General features: G+C 41.0%; 1 protein-coding gene across 6 annotated transcripts in view; it reads left to right on the top strand.

Moving 5' to 3' along the window:
* Positions 1 to 13,127, top strand: part of AKAP11 (A-kinase anchoring protein 11) — a 52,152-nt gene that overhangs the window by 24,565 nt on the left and 14,460 nt on the right. For all 6 annotated transcript variants that reach the window (XM_025263034.3, XM_044926843.2, XM_006076503.4 and 3 more), the window contains exons 6-7: positions 3,190 to 3,454; positions 4,448 to 8,951. In XM_025263034.3, the coding sequence (XP_025118819.3) occupies positions 3,190 to 3,454; positions 4,448 to 8,951 (4,769 nt within the window). The remainder of the gene's footprint in view (positions 1 to 3,189; positions 3,455 to 4,447; positions 8,952 to 13,127) is intronic.

Below are 13,127 nucleotides of genomic sequence, written 5' to 3'. Positions count from 1 at the left end.
CATTTTCCAAATTTGCTGGCATATTGAGTATAGCACTTCCATAGCATCATCTTTCAGATTTGAAACAGTTCAGCTGGAATTCCATCACCTCCACCAGTTTTATTCATAGAAATGCTACCTAAGGCCCACTTGACTTCACACTCCAGGATGTCTGACTCTAGGTGAGTGATCACACCATTGTGATTATCTGGGTCATTAAGATCTCTTCTGTATAGTTCTTCTGTGTGTTCTTGCCACCTCTTCTTAATATCTTCTGCTGCTATTAAGTCCATACCATTTCTGTCCTTTTTTGTGTCCTTCCTTGAAATGTTTGCTTAGTATCTTCAGTTTTCTGGAAGAGATCTTTAGTCTTTCTGGTTCTGTTGTTTTCTTCCGTTTCTTTGCATTGTTCATTTAAGGCCTTCTTATCTCTCCTTGCTATGCTCTGGAACTGTGCTTTCAGTTGGGTATGTATTTCCCTTTCTTCTTTGCTTTTTGCCTCTCTTCCTTGCTCAACTATTTGTAAAGCCTCCTCAGACAACCACTGTGCCTTCTTGCATTTCTTTTTCTTTGGGATAGTTTTTGTTACTGCCTCCTGTACAGTGTTAAAAATCTCCTTCTGTAGTTCTTCAGGCACTTTCTCTACCAGATCTAATCCCTTGAATCTATTGATCACCTCCACTGTTTAATCATAAGGGATTTGGTTCACTGAATCAAATCAAAATGGTTTTGATTTGAACCACTGAATGGTCTAGTGCTTTTCCCTACATTCTTCAGTTTAAGCCTGAATTTTTCAATAAGGAGCTGATGATCTGAGCCATAGTCAGCTCCATGTTTTGCTTTTGCTGACTATAGAGCTTCTCCATCTTTGGCTGCAGAGAACATAAGCAATCCGATTTTGGTATTGACCATTTGGTGATGTCCATGTGTAGAGTTGTCTCTTGGGTTGTTGGAAAAGGGTGCTTGCTGTGACCAGCATGTTCTCTTGATAGAGCTCCGTTAGACTTTGCCCTGCTTTGTTTTGTACTCCCAAGGCCAAACTTGCCTGTTACTCTACTCTGGGTATCTCTTGACTTGCTACTTTTGTATTCCAATCCCCTATGATGGAAAGGACATCTTTTTTTTGGTGACAGTTCTAGAAGGTCTTGTAGGTCTTCATAGAACCAGTGAATTTCAGCTTCTTTGGCATTAATGGTTGGGGCGTAGACTTGGATTACTGTGATGTTGAATGGTGTGCCTTGGAAGCGAACCAAAGTCATTCGGTCATCTTTGAGGTTGCATCCAGTTACTGCATTTCGAACTCTTTCATTGACTATGAGGGTTACTCCATTTCTTCTAAGGAATTCTTTCCCATGTAGTAGATACAATGGTCATCTGAATTAAATTCGCCAATTCCTGTCTATTTTAGTTGACTGATTCCTAAGATGTTGATGTTCAATCTTGCCATCTCCTGTTTGACCACATCCAATTTACCTTGATTCATGCACCTACATTTCAGGTTCCTATGCAGTATTGTTCTCTATATATCTGACTTCACTTTCACCACTAGACACATCCAAAACTGAGCATGTTTCCACTTTGGCCCCTGGTCTTCATTCTTTCTGGAGCTATTTGTAGTTGCCCTCTCCTGTACCCCAGTAACATATTGGACACCTTCCGACCTGGGCAGGCTCATCTTCTGGTGTCATAACTTTTTCCTTTTTTATAGTGTTGCTGGGTTCTCCAGGCAAGATTATTGGAGTAGGTTGCCATTCCCTCCTCCAGTGGGCCACATTTTGTCAGAACTTTCAACTATGACCTGTCTGTCTTGGGTGGCCCAGCATGGCATGGCTCATAGCTTCATTGAGTTACATAAGCCACTTTGCCACAACAGGCTGCAGTCCATGAAGGGGTTAATTTAGAGCATTAAACTTTAAAATGCTTGGGTGAAGTTTCTTTTTGTTTAATACCATCTCAAGGAAATACAGTTCATAAGAAATCGAACTCATGAATCTTTGAAATCACTGAAGGGTAAAATAATTTTGGTCATAGCTTTAAATTAGATTTTCCATGTGTGAAGCTCCATAAGTTGTATGTAAGACATACTAACTTTTTTCTGAAAATTGATTATTTCTGGATTTCTTGAATTTTTACCTGTGTGTAAGTCATATAAAATTTTCCCTCTTCTTTCCAACTCCAAATTTATGTAAATATTGAGCTGTATCTTTTAAAGAATATACTTTAACTCATTTTCTGGTTTAAAAAATTTCATGTTGAATCAGTACCTGAAGATGTGTTCTTTCTTTATTTATAAGCAAAAATGTCACCTTTCAGTGAGGTCACTAGTATCATAACATTGAACATTTAGTTCTTTACTAAGTGTTAATTTATTGATAATGCACCAAACAAAAATGCATTGCATATTTTCCCTCCTAAAAATTGAATCAGTAGGTTTAAATTTAGGTTACTTATTCCTTCAAGTGTTATAGACTACTGTGTTTTTTATGAGATTTACAGATAAAAGTAGAACTGTGCTCATTTCCTTCATTAGATTCTTCATTTATATTTACTGTGTTTTATTTACGAGAAGAGGTGATCAACTATTTTATCTCATTTCTAGCCTTTTGAACAAGTCATTTGTCAACATCTGTCTTTTAAAATAATATGTATGGGAAAGTTCAGTTGGCTTTTTATTTTTAATCAAAGCTATAAACCTTGGAAATTGAAATACTAGGGGAATTTAGGAGAAAGGAAGGGACAGTTCTTTTATGATAGAAGAGAATGTATTATCATGCTGAAAGCTGCAGGAAAATGGGATACGGGAAGACTAAGACCTAGTTCCTGTCCTTAAGCAGTTAATAATATAGTTAGTGAACCAGGTGAATGATTAAGAAAAAGCACAGGGCTGTATAGTAACAGGAAAGCATCATTGTCACAGAAATGGATGGCAAGTTCTTTTGACATTTAAAGAGACGTAATAGGTAGAATTTGAATACCTGGTTAAGAGAAAGGTGGGAGAAGACACTGGAAAGTGAGAAGTGTTGTGAAGAAAGAATGAAGAAAATAATTAAACATTACAAAATCAGGCAGCCTTTTAGGATGCATGTGTTTCTTTTTTTTTTCTTTTAAAATGGTATCGTGTTATTTCTGGGCTTTATTTCCAGGTAATGTGTCTTGTAAGTATAGTATATTTTGAAATTAAAATTGTTATCATCTTTTATCTTTTCCCAGAGTCAACATCCTGGAATGCTTTGTGTCATGAGAGTGTCACCTACATTACCAAGACTTAAAATTGATTTTATTTTTAGTCTCCTAAGTAAATATGCTACCGGCATAAGGTACACCCTGGACACATATTTGCATCACAAGCACCAACTTGAGGCCACCAATGAAGACGACGATGATACTAACCAGTCTGTATCTTCCATCGAAGATGACTTTGTCACTGCTTTTGAGCACTTAGACGAGGAAGAGACTTCAAAGCCATATAATGATGGTTTGTTCTTTGCTAGATCTTTTTTCTTGAAATAGAGAATTAAGGTTTAAAGTTCAGTTTTAAAAGTTTTAAGACAGACTTGTTCAGTTGACATTTATTTTGAAATTTGTTCAAATTAAAGCATTGATACCTTTTTTTTTGTCTGATTGAGGAATTAACTTTCTTGTGTCTTTTAAGGTCATTGTTACCTGGTTTTTAGTTTTGCTCTTTCTTTTATTAGGTTGTACTGTTCAGACACTGTTTCTCTTAAAAATGCCTAAGTTCAGACTTGAGTTAGCTGTCAGGGTCACCTAAATATTAGTGTTTCTAACATGTGGCAATGTGCTAGATATTCCTTATACCAGGTATTCCTAAATGTGGGGTAGAATGAGAATATTTTAGTAATGGGTAAACTCCAATACTTTGGCCATCTGATGCAAAGAGTTGACTCATTGGAAAAGACCCTGATGCTGGGAAAGATTAGGGGCAGGAGGAGAAGGGGACACCAGAGGATGAGATGGTTGGATGGCATCACTGACGCAGTGGACATGGGTTTGGGTGGACTCCGGGAGTTGGTGATGGACAGGGAGTCCTGGCGTGCTATGGTTCATTGGGTCGCAAAGAGTTGGAACACGACTGAGCAACTGAACTGAATACTTGCTCTTAAGTACAACTTGAGATGAATCTGTTAATTCAGTGGTCCCCAACCTTTTTGGCACCAGGACTGGTTTCATGAAAGATAATTTTCCCATGGAACTAGGGCAGGAAGGGGATGGTTTCGGGATGATTCAAGTGCATTACATTAATTGTACTTGTTATTTCTAGTATTATTACATCAGCTCCACCTCAGATCATCAGGCATCACATCTTGGAGGTTGGGGATCCCTGTGTTAAAATAGTATAGAAGATACTTACAATACAAATGAGTATTTCATGCTTCAAGTCTACTTATTCCCATCGATTTAAATCAGTTAAATTCTTTTCAGGAATAATCATTTTATTCTTTTCCTCTAGGATTAAACATAATTGCACTAAGGAGCCAGTGTGATGCTGCTTCACAGACTATTTCTGGTCACCATTTGGATACCCATGATTTCAGGGTTCTGGTTGGCTCTGAGCAGCAGAAGTCATTGGCTAAACCTTCAGCTTCTTTAATAAACATTCTGGGACATAAAAAACTGCCTCCAGCGAGAACTTCAGTCACGACATCAGTCTCTGAACCATGGATCCAGAGGAGTTTCTATAGTTCCTTTGCTGCTTCAGAGAAAGGTAGTGATGCCCAGAAACCATTGTTCTCGTCTTCTCCTGCCTACTCGTCTGAATCAGAGTGCTCAAGTCCAAGTCCTGTTATTTTCTTGGATGAAGAAGGTTATCAAAAAAGTTTGAAAGCAAAACTTGAGTTACCTAAAATTCCTGTGATGAAAGATGATATTGAGGATTCAGACTCAGAAGTGAGTGAGTTTTTTGATAGTTTTGATCAGTTTGATGAACTAGAACAAACGTTAGAGACTGCTTGTCCGTTTCTGAAAGATCTTGCTGTAGGGAAGCCATCGCAAAAGAAAGGGCACAAACATGAAAAATTGTGCTCTGTAACCACTACTATGAATCCTCAAAAATTCAAGTTTGATCGGCCAGCTCTCCCAGCTAATGTTAGGAAGCCAACACCTCGTAAACCAGAATCCCCTTATAGTAACCTGTGTGATGCCCCAGATTCTCCCCGCCCCGTGAAGGCCTCAGGGGAAGACAGTGGTTTGTTTAGTCCTATTCGATCCTCTGCTTTCAGTCCTCTTGGAGGCTGTACTCCAGCTGAATGCTTTTGCCAAACAGATATTGGTGGAGATAGGGGTCATGAAAATCCTGATTCTCTTTATTATACCTATGAAGATTATGCAAATAGCCTTTCCTGTGAAGTTCTGGGCTCAGTTCTTCATAGCCAACATACTAATGCAACATCCAACACTAATAGTGTTAAAAAGGGAGAAAATAAAATGGTAGCTTTTCAGCATGGAAGCCTTGATCAAAAAAGTAAATCTAAAAATAAACCCATAATGATTGATAGCGTTCAGAAGTTTGCAGCAGATCTCGTGGAAAAAAGTTTTGGCAGTGCATTTAAAGACTTACAGAAAGGGGTCTCTTCATGTACCAATGCCTTATGCCAGTTAGCCATCAAATTGACGTCATCCATTTTTCAAATGGCATTTAACGAACTGAGAAGGCAGTGTGCCTTTTCACTGAAAGAACGAGCCATTAGTGGCCTGGCTAGTTTTTTGGTGAGTGAGGCATTCTCAAATGCTTTAAAAGATCTACAATATGTAAAGAAACAGATCTTCACTAACACCGTCACTAGATTTGCTGCAGATCTTGCTGAAGAGCTTGTTTTTGAAGGCATCATGGAAGTGTGTCAGTTCTCATATCCTCCAACACCTGCATCTCTGCAGGGTCGGTCATTTCACTGTGAAGACAGAGTGGTGAAGTCCTATGCAAGAGATCTGTCTGAATCTGTAATACAGGAAGCATTCATTGAGCTGTCTCAAGTTGATGTTACCTTTACCACAAAGGCAGCAGTTAGTGTTTCCCCAGAAAACATCAAGTTTGTGAGCACAGAAGATGTAGTGCCAGCAACACAGACTTCTTTGTGTTCTTCTACTTCTAACAGTCAAACAGTTACGGTGACAAAACCAGTGCAGGAGTATAAAAAGGAATACACGGTGCAGCAGGCCTTGTTCTGTACTTCAGGAATTGTTACTTCAATACCAGTGCCCTTGGCAGGAAGTGCCCTTCACCCATACCGTATTTCTTCTAATACGTATCAGACAAAGTCTCATCCATCATGTGATGATAGTCATTTGAATGGTGGTCCTACCCCAGCAAGTGTTGCCACAAAAAACAAAGAAGAGGAGCTAGCTTGTCTCAGGAATATTTGTTTACCTTCAGACCACAACCCCGGTAGCCAGAATGAGGTGAAACCAACTAGTGATGTTGTTGAAACAAAAAGCTCTTCAAAGTTAACAAATGATCCTGTCATTATTGGCGATTTTTCTGCCGCAATGGTGCATACGATAGTAAATGAAACTATAGATTCACTGACATCTTCCAAAGTTGCAAAAACAGAAGAACACACAGATTGTTTAACTCAAACAGGAAAGGGAAAAACCCCTTCTTTCTACTGGGATCAAGCAACAGTGCCACACAGTGAGGCTAGAAAGAAGGACATGTTCGCTGATCGGTTATCTAAATCTATTATCAAACATTCCATAGATGAAAGCAAGTCAGTGATCCTAAATGTAGATAAAAATGTCCTCCCCAAGAAAGACTTGCCTGTTTCTGGAGATGAGTCACAGTTGACCTTGGAAGAGTTCCCCAAGTTTCTTGAAGCTCAAGATCATTTAACTCACTGTTCACTTTCAGAAGTAAAGGATTGTGTTCCAGAAGGTAAAGGTTCTGTGGCTCCTGGATTTTCTTTGGAGACGCTACCACCTTGTCTAGCAGCGGCAGGCCAGAAAGCTGATCTGAAGGAAATTGCTAAGGACAAATCTGTGAAAAAGCAGAATTTGCATAATTCAGCCCTCGAGCCCTTGGCTTTTGGGCAGGAAAACTCTTTTCCCCATTCACATGCTTTCTCATCCACAGTGCTCACCTGTGTAGATGGTTTGCATGTGGAAGATAAACAGAAAATGAGAGATGGGAATGTAATACCTGACACCCCTCCATCAACTCCTCTGGTTCCATCCCAGGCTCCTTCTGATTGGGATATCAAGAAGTTAACCAAAAAGCTTAAGGGGGAGTTAGCAAAAGAGTTTGCACCGGCCACACCACCATCCACACCTCACAACTCATCTGTAAGCAGTTTGTCTGAAAATGAACAAAATGCAATAGAAAAAGAAGAGTTCATGTTGAAGCTCATGCGGTCTCTCTCAGAAGAAGTTGAAAGTAGTGACGGCGAAGAGCAGCAAGAGATGGACGTGAAATTGGAGCCAGCAGGGAAAAAAGTTCAGTTTGCAGACGCATTAGCGACGCACATCGTTTCTCTTGCAACCGAAATGGCAGCTTCCCATTTGGATAATAAATTGATTCAAGAAGCCGGGGTGACAAGTCCTTGCTTAAATGTGCAGAGTCAAAGAAGCCTATCACCTGCTTTTTTAAATTGCTCAGATGAAAGCTTACAAGCATTATGCAGTTTTGCAGGTGATATGGCAGCAGAAGTCATTACAGAAGCTGAAAAAATAGCAAAAGTTAGGAGCTGTATGTTTTTCAGGAGGAAGAGGAACAGTTGTGTTGATGGTGACCAAGATCGTAGATCCGAAGAGAAGTTGGATGTAGAGGCTGTAGCGCACCCGGGAGGAGTAGATCCGTTTGTTCTTCCTTTACCACCAAGTTCTTGTCTGTCAGGTCTAACGTACAAGTATCCCAGCTGTGAAAGTGTGACAGATGAGTATGCAGGTCACATTATCCAAATACTAAAACAGGAAGGTGGCAATAGTGAGTTAATAATGGACCAGTACGCCAACAGACTTGCCTATCGGTCTGTTAAGTCAGGATTGCAAGAAGCAGCTAAAACAGCCAAAGTGAAGTGCAGCTCCAAAATACTCCCTGTGCAGAGCTCACAGGTGAAAACCAACGATGAACTGTTACTGTTTTTAAATAAAGAACACCAGCAAGAAGCAGATAAAAAAAGACAAAGCAGAAGTGCTGCAAGTTACCTTCATAAAAACCGGACTTGTGAGTGGACACGGGACATGTACAGAAACGAGTGCTTGGAACTACGTAGTTTTTCAACCTGTCTTGCTCACAGCATCACAAGAGATGTTAAAAAAGAGTTGATGGCATCAACAGGTGGCTTGCCAAAATCCTTAACAGATTCTTGTCTTTATGAAAAAAACGTATGTGACGAAGATACTGAGACTCATGTCGGGCCAGAGTTTCCCAAGTCTCTTCAGCCTTCTTCACAGAATCACAGATTTTCTCAGAGTACAGGCAGCTTGAGTGGGTGTGGCTATGGAGAGACTGTCGTTCAAGCTATAGAGCAGTATGCTAACAAAGTCGTGGGCGACACTTTAGAGCTGGGTTTAGGATCTGCCATCTTCCACGTGTCTGAAGCCACAAAAGCAGTTGATAGGATTACTTACGCAGAAAAGCTGTCACCTCTGGTGGGTCAGGCTTGCCGATACTGTGACCGTAAAGAGCTCCATGACTGCACTAGAAATTCGTCTCCTCACTTTCCCAGACCGGATTCACTTGCTGGTAGTAAGCCAGTTTCTCATTCACAGCTTAGCAGCTTCTATCAGAAATCTAGGATTTTTCATCTTGATGTTCCTCAAATTCACGTTGATCTCGATAAGAAGACAGTGCTTGCTGAGAAGATAGTTGCTGAAGCGATTGAAAAGGCAGAGAGAGAGCTGAGCAGTACCAGCCAGGCAGCCGACAGTGGGATCGGACAGGAAGGTGTCAGCTTTGCCGAGAGCCTCAGCACAGAGATACTGGCGTCAGCAGTGGTCAGTGCTGGACAGGCCATCAGCAGGTAAGCTTCTCATTTCTTTTGGGTTTTGCAGTAAAGAGTTAACTTGATTATTTATGTCTTAGAAGGATGTTCAGAAAGGTGTGATTCTTTTTAATCCTAAATGAACAAAAAGAAATACTCCCTATTACATTTGCATATCATTGATATCCTACCTGTTACTTTTCATAGACACTGTCTCATTCTCCCCCAGCAGCCCTTTGGGGGAAGAAAGGTATGAGCCATTTCCTTAATTGGAAGGTGAGGCTTAGAGTAGAAAGTCCCTTTGCCCAAGTTTACACAGCTATAGACTAGGTAGGGTTGAATCAAGGAAACAGCTGGAGAAGTTCATACAGCAAGTACTGAGTATCACCATATTAATGTACCACTCTGAGATTATGTTTTTATTTCTGTTCACAAAGGTAAGTTTTCTTACAAAGAGTATAATTGAACGTGCCAGGCGTCTCTGTCCATGGGATGTCCCAGGCAAAAATACTGAAGTGGGTTGCCATTTCCTTCTCCAGAGGGTCTTACCCACCCAGGGTTCTGTGTTGCCGGTAGATTCTTGACCAGTTGAGCCATCAGGGAAGCCCCATGAAGAAAGCAAGTGTTCTCTACATAGCTCCCTCCTGCCACCACTCCTCTTGATAAGCCGCTGTCTAAGGGGCAGTTCTCTGTGATAGTCCTACAGTGTTTTGTGTTTCAGAGACTGTGCCTTGTGCTCAGTGGTCCTAACAGCTTAGTTCAGATGTTTACTTTTAGCCTTCTCTCTCCCTGGGAAAACATCAGGACTGACTTGTGTTATTAGTTTGTAGGATTATTTTTGTTAGTCTTATGGAAAGAGAAAGTTTCTTGAACTGAGAAGGAATTTCAATGAGCCACATGGTAACCCAGGATATTTTAGTAGCTTTTGTCAATGCTGTGACAAGCACTGCCTCTTTTCTTGGCCAGAGGGAGATGCAGGGAGCTAGTGCTGGGGGTGGCGGTGGGCAGCAGCAGGCGGGGGTGGCGTGCAGTTTTGAAGAGGTAGCAGGAAGCAGCTCGGACAAAGTGACATTTGAGCAGCGAGCCAAAGGTGAAGAGACAGTAAGCTAAGTGGGAATCAGGGAAATGGGGTTCCCAGCCAAGGTTAGTGGGACTGTGTGTTGGGGAAACAGCAGAGAGGCTTGTGTGGCTAAGGTGGGTGAGCCAGGGAGAGCAGGAGCCCAGTGGAGGTCATGAGAGGTTATCATACCAGATGCATGTTAAAAGGGTTTGGACTCTTATTTTGACTGATGAGAAGCCACTGGAAGGTTTTGATCAGAAGACTAACACTTCCCCTCTTAATGTTTGAAAATATGGGGCAAGATTGGGGTATAGGGTTAAGAGGCACAAACTACTATGTGTAAAATAAGCAACAAGGATAAATTGTATAGCATTGGGAAATAAATATAAGCCATTATTTTGTAATAACTTTAAATGGAATATAATCCTCAAACATACCGAATCACTGTGTTGTACACCTGAAACTAATAAAATAATGTAAATCAACTGTACTTTAACAAAAAGTTAAAACATCACTTTAAACTGTTCAGTTCAGTTGCTCAGTCGTGTCCGACTCTTTGCAACCCCATGAATCGCAGCACGCCAGGCCTCCCTGTCCATCACCAACTCCCGGAATTCACTCAGACTCAGTCCATCGAGTCAGTGATGCCATCCAGCCATCTCATCCTCGGTCATCCCCTTCTCCTCCTGCCCCCAATCCCTCCCAGCATCAGGGTCTTGTCCAATGAGTCAACTCTTCACATGAGGTGGCCAAAGTATTGGAGTTTCAGCTTGAGCATCATTCCTTCCAAAGAAATCCCAGGGCTGATCTCCTTCAGAATGGACTGGTTGGATCTCCTTGCAGTCCAAGGGACTCTCAAGAGTCTTCTCCAACATGACAGTTCAAAAGCATCAATTTTTCGGTTCTCAGCTTTCTTCACAGTCCAACTCTCACATCCATACGTGACGACTGGAAAAACAATCGCCTTGACTAGATGGACCTTTGTTGGCAAGTAACGTCTCTGCTTTTGAATATGCTATCTAGGTTGGTCATAACTTTCCTTCCAAGGAGGAAGTGTCTTTTAATTTCATGGCTGCAGTCAATCTGCAGTGATTTTGGAGCCCGAAAAAATAAAGTCTGACACTGTTTCCCCATCTATTTCCCATGAAGTGATGGGACCGGATGCCATGATCTTCGTTTTCTGAATGTTGAGTTTTAAGCCAACTTTTTCACTCTCCTCTTTCATCTTCATCAAGAGGCTTTTTAGTTCCTCTTCGCTTTCTGCCATAGGGGTGGTGTCATCTGCATATCTGAGGTTATTGATATTTCTCCCAGCAGTCTTTATTCTAGCTTGTGCTTCTTCCAGCCCAGCGTTTCTCATGATGTACTCTGCATAGAAGTTAAATAAGCAGGGTGACAGTATACAGTCTTGACGTACTCCTTTTCCTATTTGGAACCAGTCTGTTGTTCCATGTCCAGTTCTAACTGTTGCTTCCTGACCTGCATATAGGTTTCTCAAGAGGCAGGTCAGGTGGTCTGGTATTCCCATCTCTTTCAGAATTTCCACAGTTTATTGTGATCCACACAGTCAAAGGCTTTGGCATAGTCAGTAAAGCAGAAATAGATGTTTTTCTGGAACTCTCTTGCTTTTTCGATGATCCAGTGGATGTTGGCAATTTGGTCTCTGGTTCCTCTGCCTTTTCTAAAACCAGCTTGAACATCTGGAAGTTCACAGTTCACGTATTGCTGAAGCCTGGCTTGGAAAATTTTGAGCATTACTTTACTGGCATGTGAGATGAGTGCAATTGTGTGGTAGTTTGAGCATTCTTTGGCATTGCCTTTCTTTGGAATTGGAATAAAAACTGACCTTTTCCAGTCCTGTGGCCACTGCTGAGTTTTCCAAATTTGCTGGCATATTGAGTGCAGCACTTTCACAGCATCATCTTTCAGGATTTGAAATAGCTCAACTGGAATTCCATCATCTCCACTAGCTTTGTTCGTAGTGATGTTTTCTAAGGCCCACTTAACTTCACATTCCAGGATATCTGGCTCTAGGTGAGTGATCACACCATCGTGATTACCTGGGTCGTGAAGATCTTTTTTGTATAGTTCTTCTGTGTATTCTTGCCACCTCTTCTTAATATCTTCTGCTTCTGTTAGGTCCATACCATTTCTGTCCTTTATTGAGCCCATCTTTGCAGGAAATGTTCCCTTGGTATCTCTAATTTTCTTGAAGAGATGTCTAGTCTTTCCCATTCTGTTGTTTTCCTCTATTTCTTTGCATTGAACGCTGAGGAAGGCTTTCTTATCTCTTCTTGTTATTCTTTGGAACTCTGCATTCAGATGCTTATATCTTTCCTTTTCTCCTTTGCTTTTCACTTCTCTTCTTTTCACATCTATTTGTAAGGCCTCCCCAGACAGCCATTTTGCTTTTTTGCATTTCTTTTCCTTGGGGATGGTCTTGATCCCTGTCTCCTGTACAATGTCACGAACCTCATTCCGTAGTTCATCAGGCACTCTATCTATCAGATCTAGTCCCTTAAATCTATTTCTCACTTCCACTGTATAATCATAAGGGATTTGAGTTAGGTCATACCTGAATGACCTAGTGGTTTCCCCTACTTTCTTCAGTTTCAGTCTGAATTTGGCAATAAGGAGTTCATGATCTGAGCCACAGTCAGCTCCTGGTGTTGTTTTTGCTGACTGTATAGAGCTTCTCCATCTTTGGCTGCCAAGAATATAATTAGTCTGATTTCGGTGTTGACCATCTGGTGATGTCCATGTGTAGAGTCTTCTCTTGTGTTGCTGGAAGAGGGTGTTTGCTATGACCAGTGCATTTTCTTGGCAAAACTCTATTAGTCTTTGCCCTGCTTCATTCTGTATTCCAAGGCCAAATTTACCTGTTACTCCAGGTGTTTCTTGACTTCCTACTTTTGAATTCCAGTCCCGTATCATGAAAAGGACATCTTTTTTGGGTGTTAGTTCTAAAAGGTCTTGTAGGTCTTCATAGAACCGTTCAAATTCATCTTCTTCAGCGTTACTGGTTGGGGCATAGTCTGTTAGTCAAGAATAAAATGTAGAAGGGGCATACACAGTAATTGAACAGCAAATGGAATTTCTTGTGAAGATAGAATAAAACTATAAATGTTTTTTCGTTGAGGAAAAAAATGAGAGGG

Source organism: Bubalus bubalis, chromosome 13 (assembly GCF_019923935.1).
Source record: "Bubalus bubalis isolate 160015118507 breed Murrah chromosome 13, NDDB_SH_1, whole genome shotgun sequence".
In the NCBI taxonomy this organism is placed as follows: domain Eukaryota; kingdom Metazoa; phylum Chordata; class Mammalia; order Artiodactyla; family Bovidae; genus Bubalus; species Bubalus bubalis.
Note: the sequence above shows the minus strand (reverse complement) of the source record. Positions and strands in the feature narration are given on the sequence as shown.